At 36.5% G+C, this 15,441-nt stretch overlaps 2 protein-coding genes across 5 annotated transcripts in view; one reads left to right on the top strand and one right to left on the bottom strand.

Moving 5' to 3' along the window:
• Positions 1-9,939, top strand: part of LOC100742318 (band 4.1-like protein 4) — a 63,547-nt gene extending 53,608 nt beyond the window's left edge. For 3 of the 4 annotated variants that reach the window (XM_012390680.3, XM_012390681.3, XM_012390679.3), the window contains 11 exons: positions 4,632-4,752; positions 4,912-4,999; positions 5,089-5,205; positions 5,317-5,829; positions 5,958-6,172; positions 6,659-6,734; positions 6,877-6,962; positions 7,579-7,749; positions 8,559-8,832; positions 9,329-9,435; positions 9,716-9,939. In XM_012390680.3, coding sequence (XP_012246103.1) covers positions 4,632-4,752; positions 4,912-4,999; positions 5,089-5,205; positions 5,317-5,829; positions 5,958-6,172; positions 6,659-6,734; positions 6,877-6,962; positions 7,579-7,749; positions 8,559-8,832; positions 9,329-9,435; positions 9,716-9,752 — 1,805 coding nt within the window. In that variant the 3' untranslated portion in view covers positions 9,753-9,939. The remainder of the gene's footprint in view (positions 1-4,631; positions 4,753-4,911; positions 5,000-5,088; positions 5,206-5,316; positions 5,830-5,957; positions 6,173-6,658; positions 6,735-6,876; positions 6,963-7,578; positions 7,750-8,558; positions 8,833-9,328; positions 9,436-9,715) is intronic. The other variant, XM_012390682.3, reaches the window with a different exon arrangement.
• Positions 9,648-10,944, bottom strand: LOC100741034 (signal recognition particle 9 kDa protein). Its single transcript, XM_003492758.4, has 3 exons — positions 10,600-10,944; positions 10,133-10,201; positions 9,648-10,052 (listed from the first exon to the last, which is right to left on the bottom strand). The coding sequence occupies exons 1-3, from the start codon at positions 10,669-10,671 to the stop codon at positions 9,957-9,959; spliced, it is 237 nt and encodes a 78-aa protein (XP_003492806.1). The 5' UTR covers positions 10,672-10,944; the 3' UTR covers positions 9,648-9,956.
• Between the last annotated feature and the right edge of the window lie 4,497 nt (positions 10,945-15,441).

Genomic DNA, 15,441 nt, shown 5'->3' with positions numbered 1-15,441 from the left:
TAATCCTTCTTTGTTCCTTCTCTTTGCCTCGGCAATCGTAAAGGTTAAACTAATAAGCTGCTGTAACGCTGAACATAAATGAACGTCTCGTGTGTTGGATGATAAGCAAATATTAGGTGTTTGGAATGGCGTAAAGAGATAGAGTAAGTACGTATATAGGGAAGATACGTGCGAGAATACATATTGATTTTGAGTTTGTTAGTTTTAAATACTACAGTACAACCGAGGATCCTTCAATTAACTAGTCATTGACAGAGAATCAACTGGCAAAGAACGAAGAGTAAACAGGAAGAATACAAAGCAACGAGCAGAGAATATACAACAAACAACAAGTTAACGTTGAAAAATTAAGTAAAAGTCGAGAAATTTTTTAAAGTCAAGGCGCGAATGAAATATTTTCAGTAAGAACGATATTAGCGAATTTCATAATCAAAGCTCGTCTGAATGGAATTGTTTTGTGAAATTCATATTTTCATGTCTATACGTGGAAAATCATCTTTCAAATTTATTCATATGACTTATTCATCGCATCTATTTAATCAAACCCTTGATATTGCACGGTCTTCTTGAAAAATTCCACATTTTCCTTGGTTTATGCGGCTGGCAGCAATTAAAGAAACCTTTTTCTCCCATGAATACAAAAGAAAAAGAAGGGACGAGAGCGAAACTTGGCCGTTATATAGCGTACGCAATTACGCGCTTGTTCAGCGTCGGGAAGTAATTTTACGAGGAAGACAGTTTAACGACGAATATTAATCAACTCGCCAACCAGGATAGTCACTCGTACATGATTTTTATCTCTTTCTCGTTCCAGCGTCTCCCCTGAAAATGCACCACTCTTTGGTAACGCGTTTTTCTTTCGAGCAATGAATCTGATTCGTCCAGCGACGAACCCTTTTACGCTCAGCTTCCGCAAATATTGGAGTTACTCTGGAAATAAGTAGACGCGGTCGTCGTTTTACGAATGGGAGATAGTGCTTGCGCCAGCGAAAAGCGTTGTCCAACTCCACGGAGATCTCAAACAAGATAGCCAAGGAGCTTTGAGCTTACAATGCCATTACAACGGCGACGAAAACACCTTTAGGCGTTTCTTTCGTTTTTTTTCCGGAGCCTCACTGGGGTGAATTCCATTATTGTCACGCGTATTTCTTCCTGCACTGTCGAGCTCCCTTCACTCGGACGGGATGAATTCATTTTTAGAGCGCTGTTTCGCTTCGTAAATTAATTTATACTCCCACTGTCGCTCCGCGGCTCCTTCCGTTCTTCGAACATGAAGAAAAATTCTCGAGAATGCCTCATTGAAACACGGACAATGGAATCCTATTTGAAAACTTAATTGTTTCGTACGTTTAACCTGCTATCGTTGCTTCCCGTCGTCTCTTAATGATGCGTACCTTCATATAGATGAATACCACTCAATGAAATTACTATTTTAAGCGATTTTTATTCCAAAGTGAATATTGAATCGACTAAGTTTTTAATCAGAGCTAATTTTAGTATGCGACTTGAACTTTTATATCTCTTTGTATAAAAAATATCGTTACGTAACTGGATATATAACTTTTGATCGAAACATTTTTAGTAAACGAAAACACCATTGAAGTAATTGCGTTGACAGAAGAAAGTCGAGTAGCTCACTTCACTTCTGTAATTGGAAATGCGAAAGCAAATAGCATAAAGGGCCTTGGAAATTATTGGTCAAGCGGATAGAAATCAAAGATGTACAAAGGACGGTCAGTGAAATGAAACTTGAAAGGATTTCCGTATCTTTTTATAAAATATAATTTCAATTTCGTAGATCAAAAGGGTGATTTCTTGCTTACGATGTACCAAATTACTTTGGAACAAGTTTGTGCTCCTCCCAGGAATAAAATCTCAAATAACTAGAATTATTAATAAAATCTGATATAAAGGTTACCTGACAAATAATAACCAGAAATAAAAATTTTTAATATTTGTTTATAAATATTATAAATATTTATGTTAAAATGGCAATGCATTGTTCCTTGTAAGAAACCTTTTAGCAACATTTTAATAACTGGGTAGTTGAAAAGAAATTTGTTTCGTATTTTATCGACTATGACTCAGCAGCATGATACGACTTTCGTTCTAAGCAATTTATTTTATGGAACTCACGGTATTCGTGAAGTCATTCGATCGGTATTGCCATCAGGATACTATGAATGATCAATTAGCCATATCGGTAAACATTTTGTCTTGTTTATTTTTTCAATTACAAAATATTCGTTTTTACATCTTTTATTTTTGCATTTATTGAAAAACTTCACATTTAATAAATGAAAAGTAACTGAAAAGTAATACTTACAGATTTAACAACTTCAAAGAAGGAAATTTATAGTTAGCTACTAATCAACAAGTCGACATATAAATTACCGTATATTCCCTTACGCCGTTCTAAGTCTAATTAAATTTTCTTTTTAATTTCAACGAACTTGGACTTCTCCTTCGCCTTTTAAACCGAACTAACAAGCTGCACAACTAATATTCGCAACTTTCAACAACTTTCAATACCAAGAAGGATTGCTCCTCGTTCCATTCAATACACCTCGTTCCCCTTCGATCACCAATTTCCATCGATCAACGATCAAATCGTTGTCTCGTTAAATGTAAAGGTAGAATCCAAAGGTTTTAATTACGAGCGACGACTTTTATCGATCGAGTCGCATTCCTCGGCTCCACTCACTACTTCTTTCCTCACGTACGAGACAGTTCTTCTTCCATAATCGTCCACATGGTCGAACATCTCCGCATACCATTTTCATCATCGAACAAATTCCTCTTCATTTAGGCAAAACTTCTGGGACCCTGGTAACGCGTTTTGCGGCTTGATTCCGATCGTTTCGTAGTCTACGACCAGCGGTCTCGTAATTACATGACCGAATGAACATACAAGAAATCGACGACGACAAGGTGCAGGAATTCTGTTCTGTATGGTAGGCGAAGGACCGGAGAGAGACCAAACCAGCGAGAAAATAAAGTGCCCCTCGTGCTGGTCTCAGCCGATATTCATCAAAGTCAGTGATTCAATTAAGCGACTAGGATGATTTCTGGAGGGCATTTCCGTGCTGCAGCCTATAGCAACTGACGGTGACAGGTTTCGAAGAAGCAGAACTTGGAGATAGGACGAAAGTAGCGAAATTCCGACGAGCTGAAATTCCTTTATGTAAATTAGATTTATGCGATTAGTTGCGTAGACATTGAAATCTTAGTTTTACACAACGCGACCAAGTGAATTTAATTGGTTCTGTTGTTGGGACCCTTTTAAGCATTTTTGCATTTGGAATTTACACATTACGATGGAAAGTAGCAGCAAATATTGGAGCAGATTGCGATCGTTCAGTCAACAGCATATGTCACTTGGTTCGTGAAAGTTTGAAAAGTAGCAAAAAGTAAAAAATTTACAAAATAATAACGATAAAATAAAAGATACTTTTCTTTTATATTTTAATAATGACTAATTTTAATGATGTATATTATAATATGAGCAATAATATCTATAGTTGTGACATTTTATAGAAACTAATATTCTACGTAAGTGGCATTACGTTCGAATAATTTCTCTGTTGCAATTTGCATGCGATGTTGTGCCGTAATGTATTAGGTTCTATTGGAATAAAATGGATTATCTATTGTTTCCTTACAAAACAAGAGAAATTTTTAGGACAACTTAATATATTAAGTTTTAAACTGGTGCATCAAAACGGTATTTCTTATACAATTAAATTGGATACCTCGTATATCATGATAAATTAGGTGCATGAAAGACAAAAGAAACGAGGACAGCAACTAGACAATGGTAAATCAGAAATATAGATCTCAAATTTCAAACAAGCTTGAGTAGCACAGTCACTTAGATAGGATTCGTTTCCTATGTTATCGAAAAAATAATTACATGTGTCTAACTATTTGAATATTGTATTCACAAAATGTTTAATTTTCTAACTTGCACCTTTTTTATCTCCAATAAAATGCACAAATTATCTCCATATATATTTATCTTCAATAAAATTCAACAAATTGTACCACATTTAATTTTTGCTCGCATTGCACGATATTCTAAGAAAAATGCAACAGCAACTTTAAGGCATAATTTCTCTTACTTGCATGCGTTTAGATCGTGCAGGGTAAGAAACTAAGGAGAAAGAGGAAAAAGAAGGGTGGACTAGGCGCAACTTGTGCGTACGTAGATTGCAGGATGAGAGTGCTATCATACTTTTTTTTCCTAGCGTAGATAATGCGTGTAAGCATCCGGTTGACGGAATGCGTGTTACTGGACGATTTGCTTAATGCTTTGAAAATAAATCGTGAACGTGTTCCACGTGTGTACGTCTTGCATGCTCGATGAACTCGTGTGTCCGTATAAAGAAAATATATAGAATTACGTAATGAGAAAACATTAAATATTTGTAACCTGTTACGTGTACAATGTACAACATATACCAGGGAGTCATCAATTTTTAGAGTATAATTGCACGTTTTTTTTATGAAGAAAAGTTTATACATATTGTTTCCCCGGATAAACTAATTTAAGATTTCAGAAATAAGCGATATACTCCCAGAGACATTATTTCTTGAATTAAAATAACATTGAATTAATATGATTGTTTCAGCGGAACTCGGAGACTACGATCCAAGACGACATTCTGTGGGCTACGTTACTGAATTTCGGTTTTTAGCGAACCAAACTACGGAATTGGAAAATCGTATAGTGGAACTTCATAAAACTCTCGTGTATGTCATTTACATTACATTCCTTAACACAAGCATCTGTAAAGAAGATACCCGCTTTCATTTGTTTCACATATAGTATAGAAAGTAAAGTGATAGATTTCACAATACAGGCAATTAATAATGAAGGTAATTTAAAGTAACAATGACCTCCTTTTCCAGAGGACAATTACCCTCTGCCGCGGAGCTGAATTATTTGGACAAGGTGAAATGGCTGGAAATGTACGGGGTTGATTTGCATCCCGTTTTGGTAGGTACTTGTTGTATAAACGAACAATAGTTACCGATGCCTTAACGAAACACGATAATGTGTAGAAAACCCGTAATCTCGATTCGCAGGGCGAAGATAGCGTGGAGTATTTTTTGGGTCTGACACCGAGCGGGATAATTCTACTACGTAACAAGTCCAAAGTGGGAAATTACTACTGGCCTCGAATCAATAAGATCTATTATAAGGTAGGTAAACGTCATTTCTCGAAACATTATTCACTCATATGTTTCACATATCAAAATTGCTACTATAATTAGCATTAAAATACATAAAAATCATCCTATTACTTCTTTCAGGGTAGATATTTCATGCTAAGAGTCAGCGAAAAGAATTCTGAGGAAAGAACGCACGGTTTCGAGTCACCGTCAAAAGGTGCCTGTAGACATCTATGGAAGTGTTGTTTGGAGCACCAAGCATTCTTCCGGTTGATGGCCACCGGTCCACCACCTTTGAGTCCTTACTCTCGTTTCCGCTCGTACAGTCCTCCGTCTAGCTCTGAGAAGCACACAGTGATTAGACGGAATCCACCGCCGATTTTCCAGAGAACACCTAGTCGTAGGGCACAGCGACGCGTGGTCGAAGGCCAAGAAATGGTCGGCCCGTTCGTGGAAACACCCGCGACAGTGAATTCGAATCCGAGCAGCAATTCGGTCGGGGGAAACGTTCTGTGCAATACTCAAAATGCGAGACAAGTGAATAATTCAAGTCCTAGGAGTACCAGGAGCGCGCCGTGGACTCAGAGCCAACCTCGTGGTCTTTACACTTCGTCTAGTCCTCGGTCGGTCCGCTCTGCGGGAACGGCACCGGCAGTACGTTCTTCACATCTGTTATTTGTTATTAACTTGATTACATTTTATAATTTTTCGTATTATGTAGCAGAAATGAGTTGAATTTCAATATTCTTAGCGTTAATGCTATATCGTTATTCACTTTTTAGCTCTTGAGCAGACTCCAACGACGGAGTAGCTCTGTAGAGAGCCAAAGTTCAGGAGACAGTCATAGTCGCGGTGGTCATCGTAGAAGAAGTCATAGTCATAGTCATCGAAGACATAGTCGTCACTCTGATTGCGAATCCGAGCTATCGAGAGGTTCGGATACAAGATCGGGCCATCGCAAGCACCGTAGGAAGCACAGAAGCTCCCGATCATCTAGGTACGATTTTCTTGTATTTATTTATGCTCACCGTTGTCAACGATTAGACATTAAACGAAAGAAACAACTCAACTGCGTTGATCAGCATCGTTACATTTGTTATCGTGCATTGAGACAATTAGAATTCTAAGATATACGTCTAAATTCTAAGATATACGTTAGTTAGCCTAATTGGTAATTAATCGGCATAATAAAGACCCCTTAGACAGTGATGTGAAAACGAAATATCTTGATAGAACATCTTATGCAAGTTCATCGACCGTGAGGACGGGAAGGAAACCCTTGTACTCATTATATTCTCACGGTAGGGTACGTAGAGCATATAAAGGTGATAATTATTTTAATGACGACGCGCCTGGGAAGTATGTCTTTAATGTAAAATCACAAGTGGAACGAGCCAACTTAGTTTATCACAAAACACTTTATACTATGCACGAATATTTTGGAATTAAAAGTTTTTACATATGCGTGCGTAATTCTTTTTAGACACGAATTGGTAGATTCCGAACCGCAATGGAAAGAAGCACAGAAGCGGAAAGGCGAAGGGGTTCAACGGGCTGTTGTAAGTTCGAATAAGATGTTGAATATTATTTCTTTTATTCGATATTCAGCGATGCTTTCGTCTTCTCTATTTCGTACAGTTTCTCGTGCGTTTTCCTTCTTTTATCGTAAATGTAAACTGATTAAAATGAATATTTTAATAGGTGAGCCACACGGAACCAAGAAGAAGGCATAGAAGTAGACACCGGAGTCCTTCTCAAAAGCAACCATTGCCAGACGAACTTAGAAAGTACGTTTTTTTTATGAAATTGTAACGATACTGAAATAATTATTTATCAAATAGATGTTTCCTTTCTCATCTTTTTATGCTGTTTGTTCGGTAAAAATAAAGATAAGAGAGAACACGTAGAAGAATTGTTTGATTTGGAGGGGTAAGTATAATATTAAGTATAAACTTTTTGTAATATTATTTTGTATAAAATTTTCAATATTATTTTATTGTGTTTATAGCGATATATAGTTAAATTAGTTAAAGTTAAATATTAAATGCATGAAAACCAAATGATCCAAAGTGAATTTTATCTACCTCGTCATCTCCAATACAAATGTAATTTATCTAATTTCAAATGTACATATTTAATGTTAAAATTGCACAAATACTTTGTATTATATTTCTCCCTCCAAATGAAACAACTGTATCTCGTGTACATATAAACCGAACAATCTTAGTATTACCATGTAACATATGTATACTAATCTAATTACTTCTGGTGTGAATGAAATTGAATTATTTATACCAAACAATTTGCACAATGATTTATGCAAGGAAGTTTCTGTAAAAATAATGAATTTCCTTGAGTAACACCACATAATGTAAAACAATGAAACAATGGCTGATTTTGCAGACACTTGGAGTTTGGGCTAGTCGATACTTCCGGAATGACTGAACAGCAACGACGAGAGATACCATATACGGTGGTTCAATCACAATCATCCGTACAACAATGTACGTCTAGCAATGTGCTACAGTCTAGCAATTCTCGATTGGATGACGCAGACTCATCGTCCCTACCTAGGTACGATGATCTCAAGATGGCCTGCAACATCCAGAGTCATCCTCCGCAACTGGAGGATGAGACGGGATCCGTAGTCATTGTTTGAAATTTTTCCCATTGCATGCGGTGTTTCTTTTTTTTGTTTAATTTATTAAGAGCATGTACGTGATCTATTTTAAGCATGCCCCCTATTATTTATTTAAAGCATGATAGGTCCTTAATAAATCGATGAGATTAACAGCTTGTCGCACCTGTTTATTTATTTCCTGGCTGGCACCTATACTGATGCTTTTCGCTATACCATGAAAGCACATTGCTGTCCCATAAAAATACGTTCTAAAAACAATTGTAGCATTTGTACGTGTGTGTTTTCTTTTGAAATGTTTTGTGTATTTTCTATGTAATGGTATAATGCATCGTGTTAATCGTTAATTAATTGTGATCGGTATATGGGAGTGTTGAAGTTCTGGTAGATAATCATTGTCAACGATCCAGATCGAAATTTTCATCATGCCAGTCGACTCGATTCCCTGAACCCCTCTTTAGGTAGCCAGTAACGTTATTCTCTCCTTAAACACTTATAGACTTTTAAATACATTGGCGTACGTATGTAAGTGATCGACGAATGGAGAAATTGTTAAGTAAAACTTAGTGTTGTAATGTGAATAAAAATATGTATCGTTAGGGAATGCAATATGGCTCGTAGTATGTATTAACCATGTTATGAACGTTTGATAAACTAAAATATGCATCGATGTCGTTGGTGTCCGATCAGGGCTGTGCTTAAATTTTGCCGTGATATCGCAAGATTGTCAAGGAATCACTTTCAGAACGATCGGACCCGTTGGCAAAAGAAACAGAAGAATGATACAACATAGTCGCGACGGAAGTTATAATTTGCCGCCGACCAGGCCGAGTCCAGTCGAGACAAAATACTACGATGGTAGTAGGAGCGAGTGCAATATGAGGAAGGACTTTTATTATACTCGTAACAACAGAATATTAATAGGAAGTAATGTGGACAGTGGGCTCGGGGAAAGTACACCGCAGGAATTTTCAAGTTGCTGCTCAAGTTCCGCCGACAGCGCTAAACCTAATCGGGTAGTACGTATTTTTTCGCTTGTTCGTTTATGACGTCAATTTTTCGTTTATCAATTTTGGTTTCGAGTGAAACTCATTATTTTCTTTACTTCCGCTTTCTACACGTAATTATACTTCACTATGTTATTGCTTGAACAAAATATTACTAGAAAATAATGGGTAACACTTTTGCTTCAAGTAGTTTAAGCTTTTTGCTTTTAAGAAAGAAAGAAGGATTACTATAATCTTAAATGACAGATAAATTGTCTTTATTAAGATTGTGCACTTATTGTACGAAAATCTTTTAGATGCACTGAACGCTTTTTACAAATACATGTGGTTAAGGCTTGCTATTTCCTTCTCTGCTAGCCACAGTATTTTGTTACATCATTTTTCTTCTCTTTGAATCATAATGCGATAAGAAAAATCGATTCAATGAAATACTGTTGGTAAAATGTAGTGTGTTGTATCGTACAATCTTCTGCATAGTAAATTAGTAAAATAGTTTTGTTTGGTATAGCCGCAAATGCAATTAGGGGGAGAGGTACGCTATGAACTGTCTCCAAATCAAGAAATCTACCCTCCTGTTGATACTACTCTGGATGCTGTTCTTCAGCCCATTATATCGTAAGTGCTTCTTTTCATTGCTTCGTGCTTCCCTTTTACAATAATATCTAGTAAAAAATTAAAATTAAGTTCGGCTTTATTAATAACTAATGCACTACATGCTGCTGTTACACATATGCACACAGTTACACTTTCCAAGAAGTATTGGTATTTTCAAGTAAATTTTAGTATACCATATTTTTGTACCTTGAAATGGTTTTTATTTGGAACACTTATTTTTAAATAAATTTATTTCTACATAAATTTATACCACGATACATTTTATTTTATACTGTTTCAGAACTTTAACAAGGAGACAACGGAACTGCCCGAAATGAGCATGAAGCTTTAAATAAATACAAAATAGACATTTATGCACATATTGTATATTTAAGAAAGTTTTATACCTCATTCAAATTAAATATCTATAATCCCATCAATCACTGAATCTTATGAAATGGAACAACGTAAACAATGAATTAAATGCGCAGCACTTTTATTCCTTGATTAAAAAAGTGTCCCTAATCTCATCTAGTCCTTATTTAGCTCTCTTTAGATGCCATGTGCCTCATTAGGTTTCCTATAAATTTTTCCATCTTCTTTAAATCTTGTGCTATCTCTGTTTTATATTGTAGACACTATGGAAGAAAATTATAAATGTATTATTTAAGTAGATTTTTAAGACTTACAAGGTAAGTTGTATAAGGATAAAGCTTACCGTTCTGTTATCTGTAAGTTTTAGATATAGAACACCTTTATTATGGCAATATTTCATTGTATACCGAGCCTAAAATGACAAAATAATAAATTATAGACTTCATGATTATTGAACTATTTATAAATATGATCTGCCTTTATAAACTTTATTTATTTCACCTGTAATCTAATATTAAAATAAATAAATATTTTGCACAGAATACATTTGTATTATTCATATACCAATTAATACAGTGAAAATTCACGTTCTAAAAATTTTACAGTTGTATATGATATATTTTTTAGTTAAAAAATTTGTTTAAGTAGAGTTTAGTTTTCAATATGACATGTCATGTCATACCTATCTCAATTACGATTTATAACCTATGTTTTATAACCTATACCTTATGTTATTAACTAGAATACATTTCAATATATATTTTATGAATAAAAAATGTATAAATGAACATTAATTTAATTAAAACACACCTTCATTGGGTCTTGAAGATATAACCTCTCAGCACCTTTTTCAAATTCTTCCCACGAACTTAAATACGTCATCTTTATTTGTAACAAAGCAAGAATTATATAGACAAAATTATACTACGTTAATAATTCTATTAGAAATAAAAATTTGTATTCAACACATTGCCAGAAAGGACACTGATTTTAAGAAAGGCAAAATGTGAGGAAAACATAAACAGCTGTCTTGTTGGAACCAGAATTCTGGAATGATTAACGTGAAAAAGCTGTTTTCGTGACTGTCCCTGAAGTTAGTGTATCGCCCTTGCTTGCCGACGCGCCGCGCTGCGGCCGCGAACGAGGTACATAATAGACGTAACCACGGTCATATAGAGTTGCTGAACCATAGACAATATATAAGTGTAGACAGATCACCTTATGGATTTTCGTGGTTTAACGTGATTGCCATATCCATTTAGAAATCCTATACTGTTTTTAGAGTCTTCTACTCATAAACAATGAGCATTTGATAAAGTATTTTTAAAAAATATTAGTGAGAGCCAACTCTGATGGGCATTTGCAGGTTCGATTTGCATCACAATAGTATTTCTCCGGTGCTTCGCTATAATGCGGTGCTTCCGCATGTGGGTATATTGAATTACTGCTACATCAATATAAATTTGCGTATGCGGCAGTTTTTATTATATTATTAAACTAAATAATTTAAAACTAATAAAACATCTTTAACAATTTTTTTTAACAGATACACCATGTACGTATGTATCTTAAGAAATAAAGTATATTTAACACATGTTTATTAAATGAATTGATTTCCTTCTAGATCGAGATAAAATGTAAATTATAATTTACATGAGGCTCATTTATTGAGAAAGAAAGATTTTAGTGATTGTTATACATATTGTAGTATCGTGGAAATTAAGATATAAATTTTTTCCCGATTACTTACAATTTATTAATAGTGAATTAAATATACAAATATAAATTGGACAGAAAACGATGTTTGTTTAACTGAAACTAAATGCGGTACTCGTATCTATATCAAATAACTTTACAGTTATTTGGCAACTCTCGTCACAACGAATCTAACACACACACACTCTCTCTCTCTAGCAACTCTACAACTCGATCAATTCTCTCAACTCTACTCTTCGGTGTCTCGATGAACTCTGACTCTCGCAACACACTCACTTTTCGACTCGCATACTCTAACCTCTCGGTCGTCCCTCCTTGAAACACGAAACCGTCCTTCTGCTCTTACGTTGTTTGTTGTTTTTCTCATATCTCTGTAAGAACTAGGTGATTTTAGTCACATAGGCGCTCTTAAATGTAAACGAACCACAGAAGGACGACGTATACGGTTTTTTCTAATTTCAACCGATCTCTAATTCAAATTACTTTACGATATTACAATATTTTTATATTTTTATCGTGATCTTGTTTTTGTTCTAAGTGATAGTAATGTTTTAATACATTCATAAGTAGTTTTACAAAATCAAATAGATTCTTTTTATTAAAGAAAATTTGTGTACAATTTATTCATAAAAGAATATTTGAGAATCTTTCTTTAATTTCTTACTTTCTTATTTTTCTCAGTTGTAGATAATCAAGGTTACTTCCAGTGAGTAACGAACAAGCGTAAAAATAAGGAGCTATGATTCTTCTTAATATAAAAAAGAGCATTTAACATTTTTTTCTTTCATTTTAGTTTCATTACAACTATATGTACACATGACTTACACGTATATGTATATACATATGTATATACTATGTATATGTATTTGACCACCTGAGTGTATGAAAGGAGGATTTAACAATTCTGGAGTACGCTCAATGTTTTTATAATCTATGCGTTAATGTATAAACACTAAGCAATTAACAGTATTCTCATATTATTCTACACATGCAAACCTTGAATGTATTCGAAATAAATACATATATTTACTTGCGATTATACTTATATAAAGATATGTACATATAGATGTGCCGATTTTAACATTTTTAAACCTTTTGTAGTAAACTCTGAAAAGGTTAAGCTTGAAAAGGAGGGCAAGTATCTATAAATATACACAAATATAGCCTACCGCACAACTATATCAGAAATTATTGTTAGGTCAATACTAGGCATTACAGTTAAATCGCGGATTTTTGTACAGTTATGATAAATACAAATATACAAATACCTGCAAAATATATTAAATATTAAACATAATGTAAAAAATGTACAAAACATAAAAATGGAGAATTTTATAAAAATATCATTTCATTCTTAAAATAAAACAATTTTTTTTGTTACACACTAAACCTCATAATATTTTTAATTATTTTCAACGAACCGCATATCCTGAGCTCATAATGTTTTGATATTATACGTTACAGATGAAAAACTTTACATGCGTCATTAAGAAATTAAAGATAACACACCTGGGTTATCTTTTTGACGAGGAGTGTATTTCGCCGTAACACATAAGAAAAGCATACACATGTATATGTAGTATCGGGGAGAAGGGCCTAAGAAACGTCGAGCTAACTACAGACAATGTTGCGAGAGCCGAGGCGCTGTCCGCTCCATCAATATCCTTCAATGCATTACCGGGTCCTTCAAGTAAATAGCCTTGCCGAAAAGACCTACGTGACCCTGGCTACGAGCGTCTGTAGAACACGTGTGCGGCGGGCCTAGCAAAAGACAATAGAATGTTACGACGGCCAGAGAGTCAGTCGAGAAGCAGAGTGCGAGTTGAGCGGATACGGAGTGTGAGTCGACGTGCGACGATATTGTAGTCTGTCCTTTTGTTATTACATATCACTCATTAAAATACATTAAACTTTGAACTCTACCATCATCACTTGTCCTTACTCTAAGAATCCATCAGTTACTACATATTTTTGGGGGCTTCAGCCGGGATTTAGAGTGCCAAGTGACAAGTGAAGAGTTTAAGTGACGGTTTATTCCTGAAAGTGATATTTGAGAACAACAGCTGACTACAATACAGGAGAAGCAGTATTGACCGACGAGGCGCAGGTGGTTCAGATGCGAACATCTGAACTAAAAGACGAACTGAGAAGACGACGGCTGAGACTAGCGGACAGAAAACGCGAGCTGGTAGAACGATTGCTCGCTGCGTTACGCGTAGAACGGGAACACGGTGCCCGAGAAGACGATCCAGAGAATGATAACGACGATTCGGAAGAAGACGACGACGACGATGAGATTAGCGTGGTTGGGGACCGTTTGGACGTTAACGGCCCAGGAAATCGCAATCTCAATAGGCAAGACGACGGAGTTCGGGTAACTCCAGTGTTAAGACGACCGAGGCAAGACGAGCCTAGGTGCATGCTGTTAACGTTCAGAGACGTAGAGGACTCGCTAGAGAAATTCAGCGGGGACGGTCTGCCGAGTGTAAGTCGATGGATCGAGGACTTCGAGGAAATGGCGAAAGTGTGTGGGTGGTCAGACATGGTAGCCTTCGCTAAGAAACTGCTCACGGGCTCCGCTCAATCCGTCGTAAAGCGAGAACGATGCACGAAGTCCTGGATAAAGCTGAAGGAGGCGTTAAAAGATGAGTTCGAAAACGCCGTGACTGACCAACAGGAGTTGGCAAATAGAATGAAGAGACCAGACGAGAGTCTGCGACAGTATATGAACTGTATGCGGGAGATTGCGGGACAGGGAACAGTCGATATACCGTCGCAAATCAGGTATATCGTTCAAGGCATTCCCGACGAGCCTGCGAACAAGGCTATGTTGTATGGAGCCAAGACCATGCAACAACTGAAAGAACGGTTGAAGCAGTATGAAGAGATGAGGGAGGACATGAAGGCGAAGACAAAGTTTGGGGGACACAAGGAGGATAAAGGAAAACGATCGGAAGTGCGAAGCCAGTCGAGGCCAACAGCGAGTGATAAGAGAAGGTGTTTCAATTGTGGCAGTGCGAATCACTTAAGTGCTAAGTGTCCGGAGAAAAGAAAAGGTATGAAGTGTTTCAAATGCAACGAGTTTGGACATGTGGCGGCGAATTGTACAGCGCGACAAGTAAAGACTTACGTAATCTCAAGACCGGAGAGGAAAAAGTACTTGAAAGACGTGTCGATAGATGGCTGCAGGTTTGTCTCGTTAGTGGCTACAGGCAGTGACCTTACGTTCATACGAGCGGATGAGTATGCGAGGTTAGGATCACCACCTCTGGGAAACTGCAAACTTAGGTTTGATGGTTTTGGTTCCGCTGGCAATAGTATCTGGGGCGAGTTTACAAGAGTAATGACGGTCGACGGGTACGACTTTACTGTCACCCTGCATGTTGTCTCGAATAAGGTAATGACAAGACACAGTCTACTGTTAGGTACCGATTTTTAGACCAGGTAGAGTTGCGAGTCAAACGGGGCGAGGTGACCTTTTTCCGACTCGACGATCAGACCGACGGTCACGAGGACGCGCCGGATGTACTGAGGGTAAACGTGGTAGAACAAGCCGATGAGATAGACTTGTCGCATGTACGAGAACCTCATTACCGTGAAGCCATTCGGGATATCGTTAAAGGGTATAGGCCGGAGAAGAAGCGAGACGTCGGAATAACCGCAAAAATAGTTCTGAAAAGCGACAAACCCGTAGCGCGAAGACCGCGGAGGCTGGCGCCGTCGGAAAGAAAGGAAGTAGATGATCTGATGGAAGTGTCACGTAAAATAACAAAGTAAAAAAAGGCTATGCTCTTGTCACGTAAAATAACAAAATAAAAAAGGAATTTGAGGTAAAAAAATAAAAAAAGAAAACTTTATTTTTTTTCTAACATCAATACACTTACAATCTACTTCCGAACTCTAGGCGTGACTTTCCAAGACTGACTCTTATGATTT

Source organism: Bombus impatiens, unplaced genomic scaffold (genome assembly GCF_000188095.3).
Source record: "Bombus impatiens unplaced genomic scaffold, BIMP_2.2 scf_0837, whole genome shotgun sequence".
Taxonomy (NCBI): Eukaryota; Metazoa; Arthropoda; class Insecta; order Hymenoptera; family Apidae; genus Bombus; species Bombus impatiens.
This window is presented reverse-complemented; position numbering and strand designations above follow the sequence as displayed.

Coding starts and splice junctions, on each gene's coding strand:
- LOC100741034 (XM_003492758.4), bottom strand. CDS start 10,671: ATGACGTATTTAAGTTCGTGGGAAGAATTTGAAAAAGGTGCTGAGAGG. Junction 10,202..10,599: donor ATCTTCAAGACCCAATGAAG/GTGTGTTTTAAT, acceptor TTGTCATTTTAG/GCTCGGTATACAATGAAATA. Junction 10,053..10,132: donor AACTTACAGATAACAGAACG/GTAAGCTTTATC, acceptor TTTCTTCCATAG/TGTCTACAATATAAAACAGA.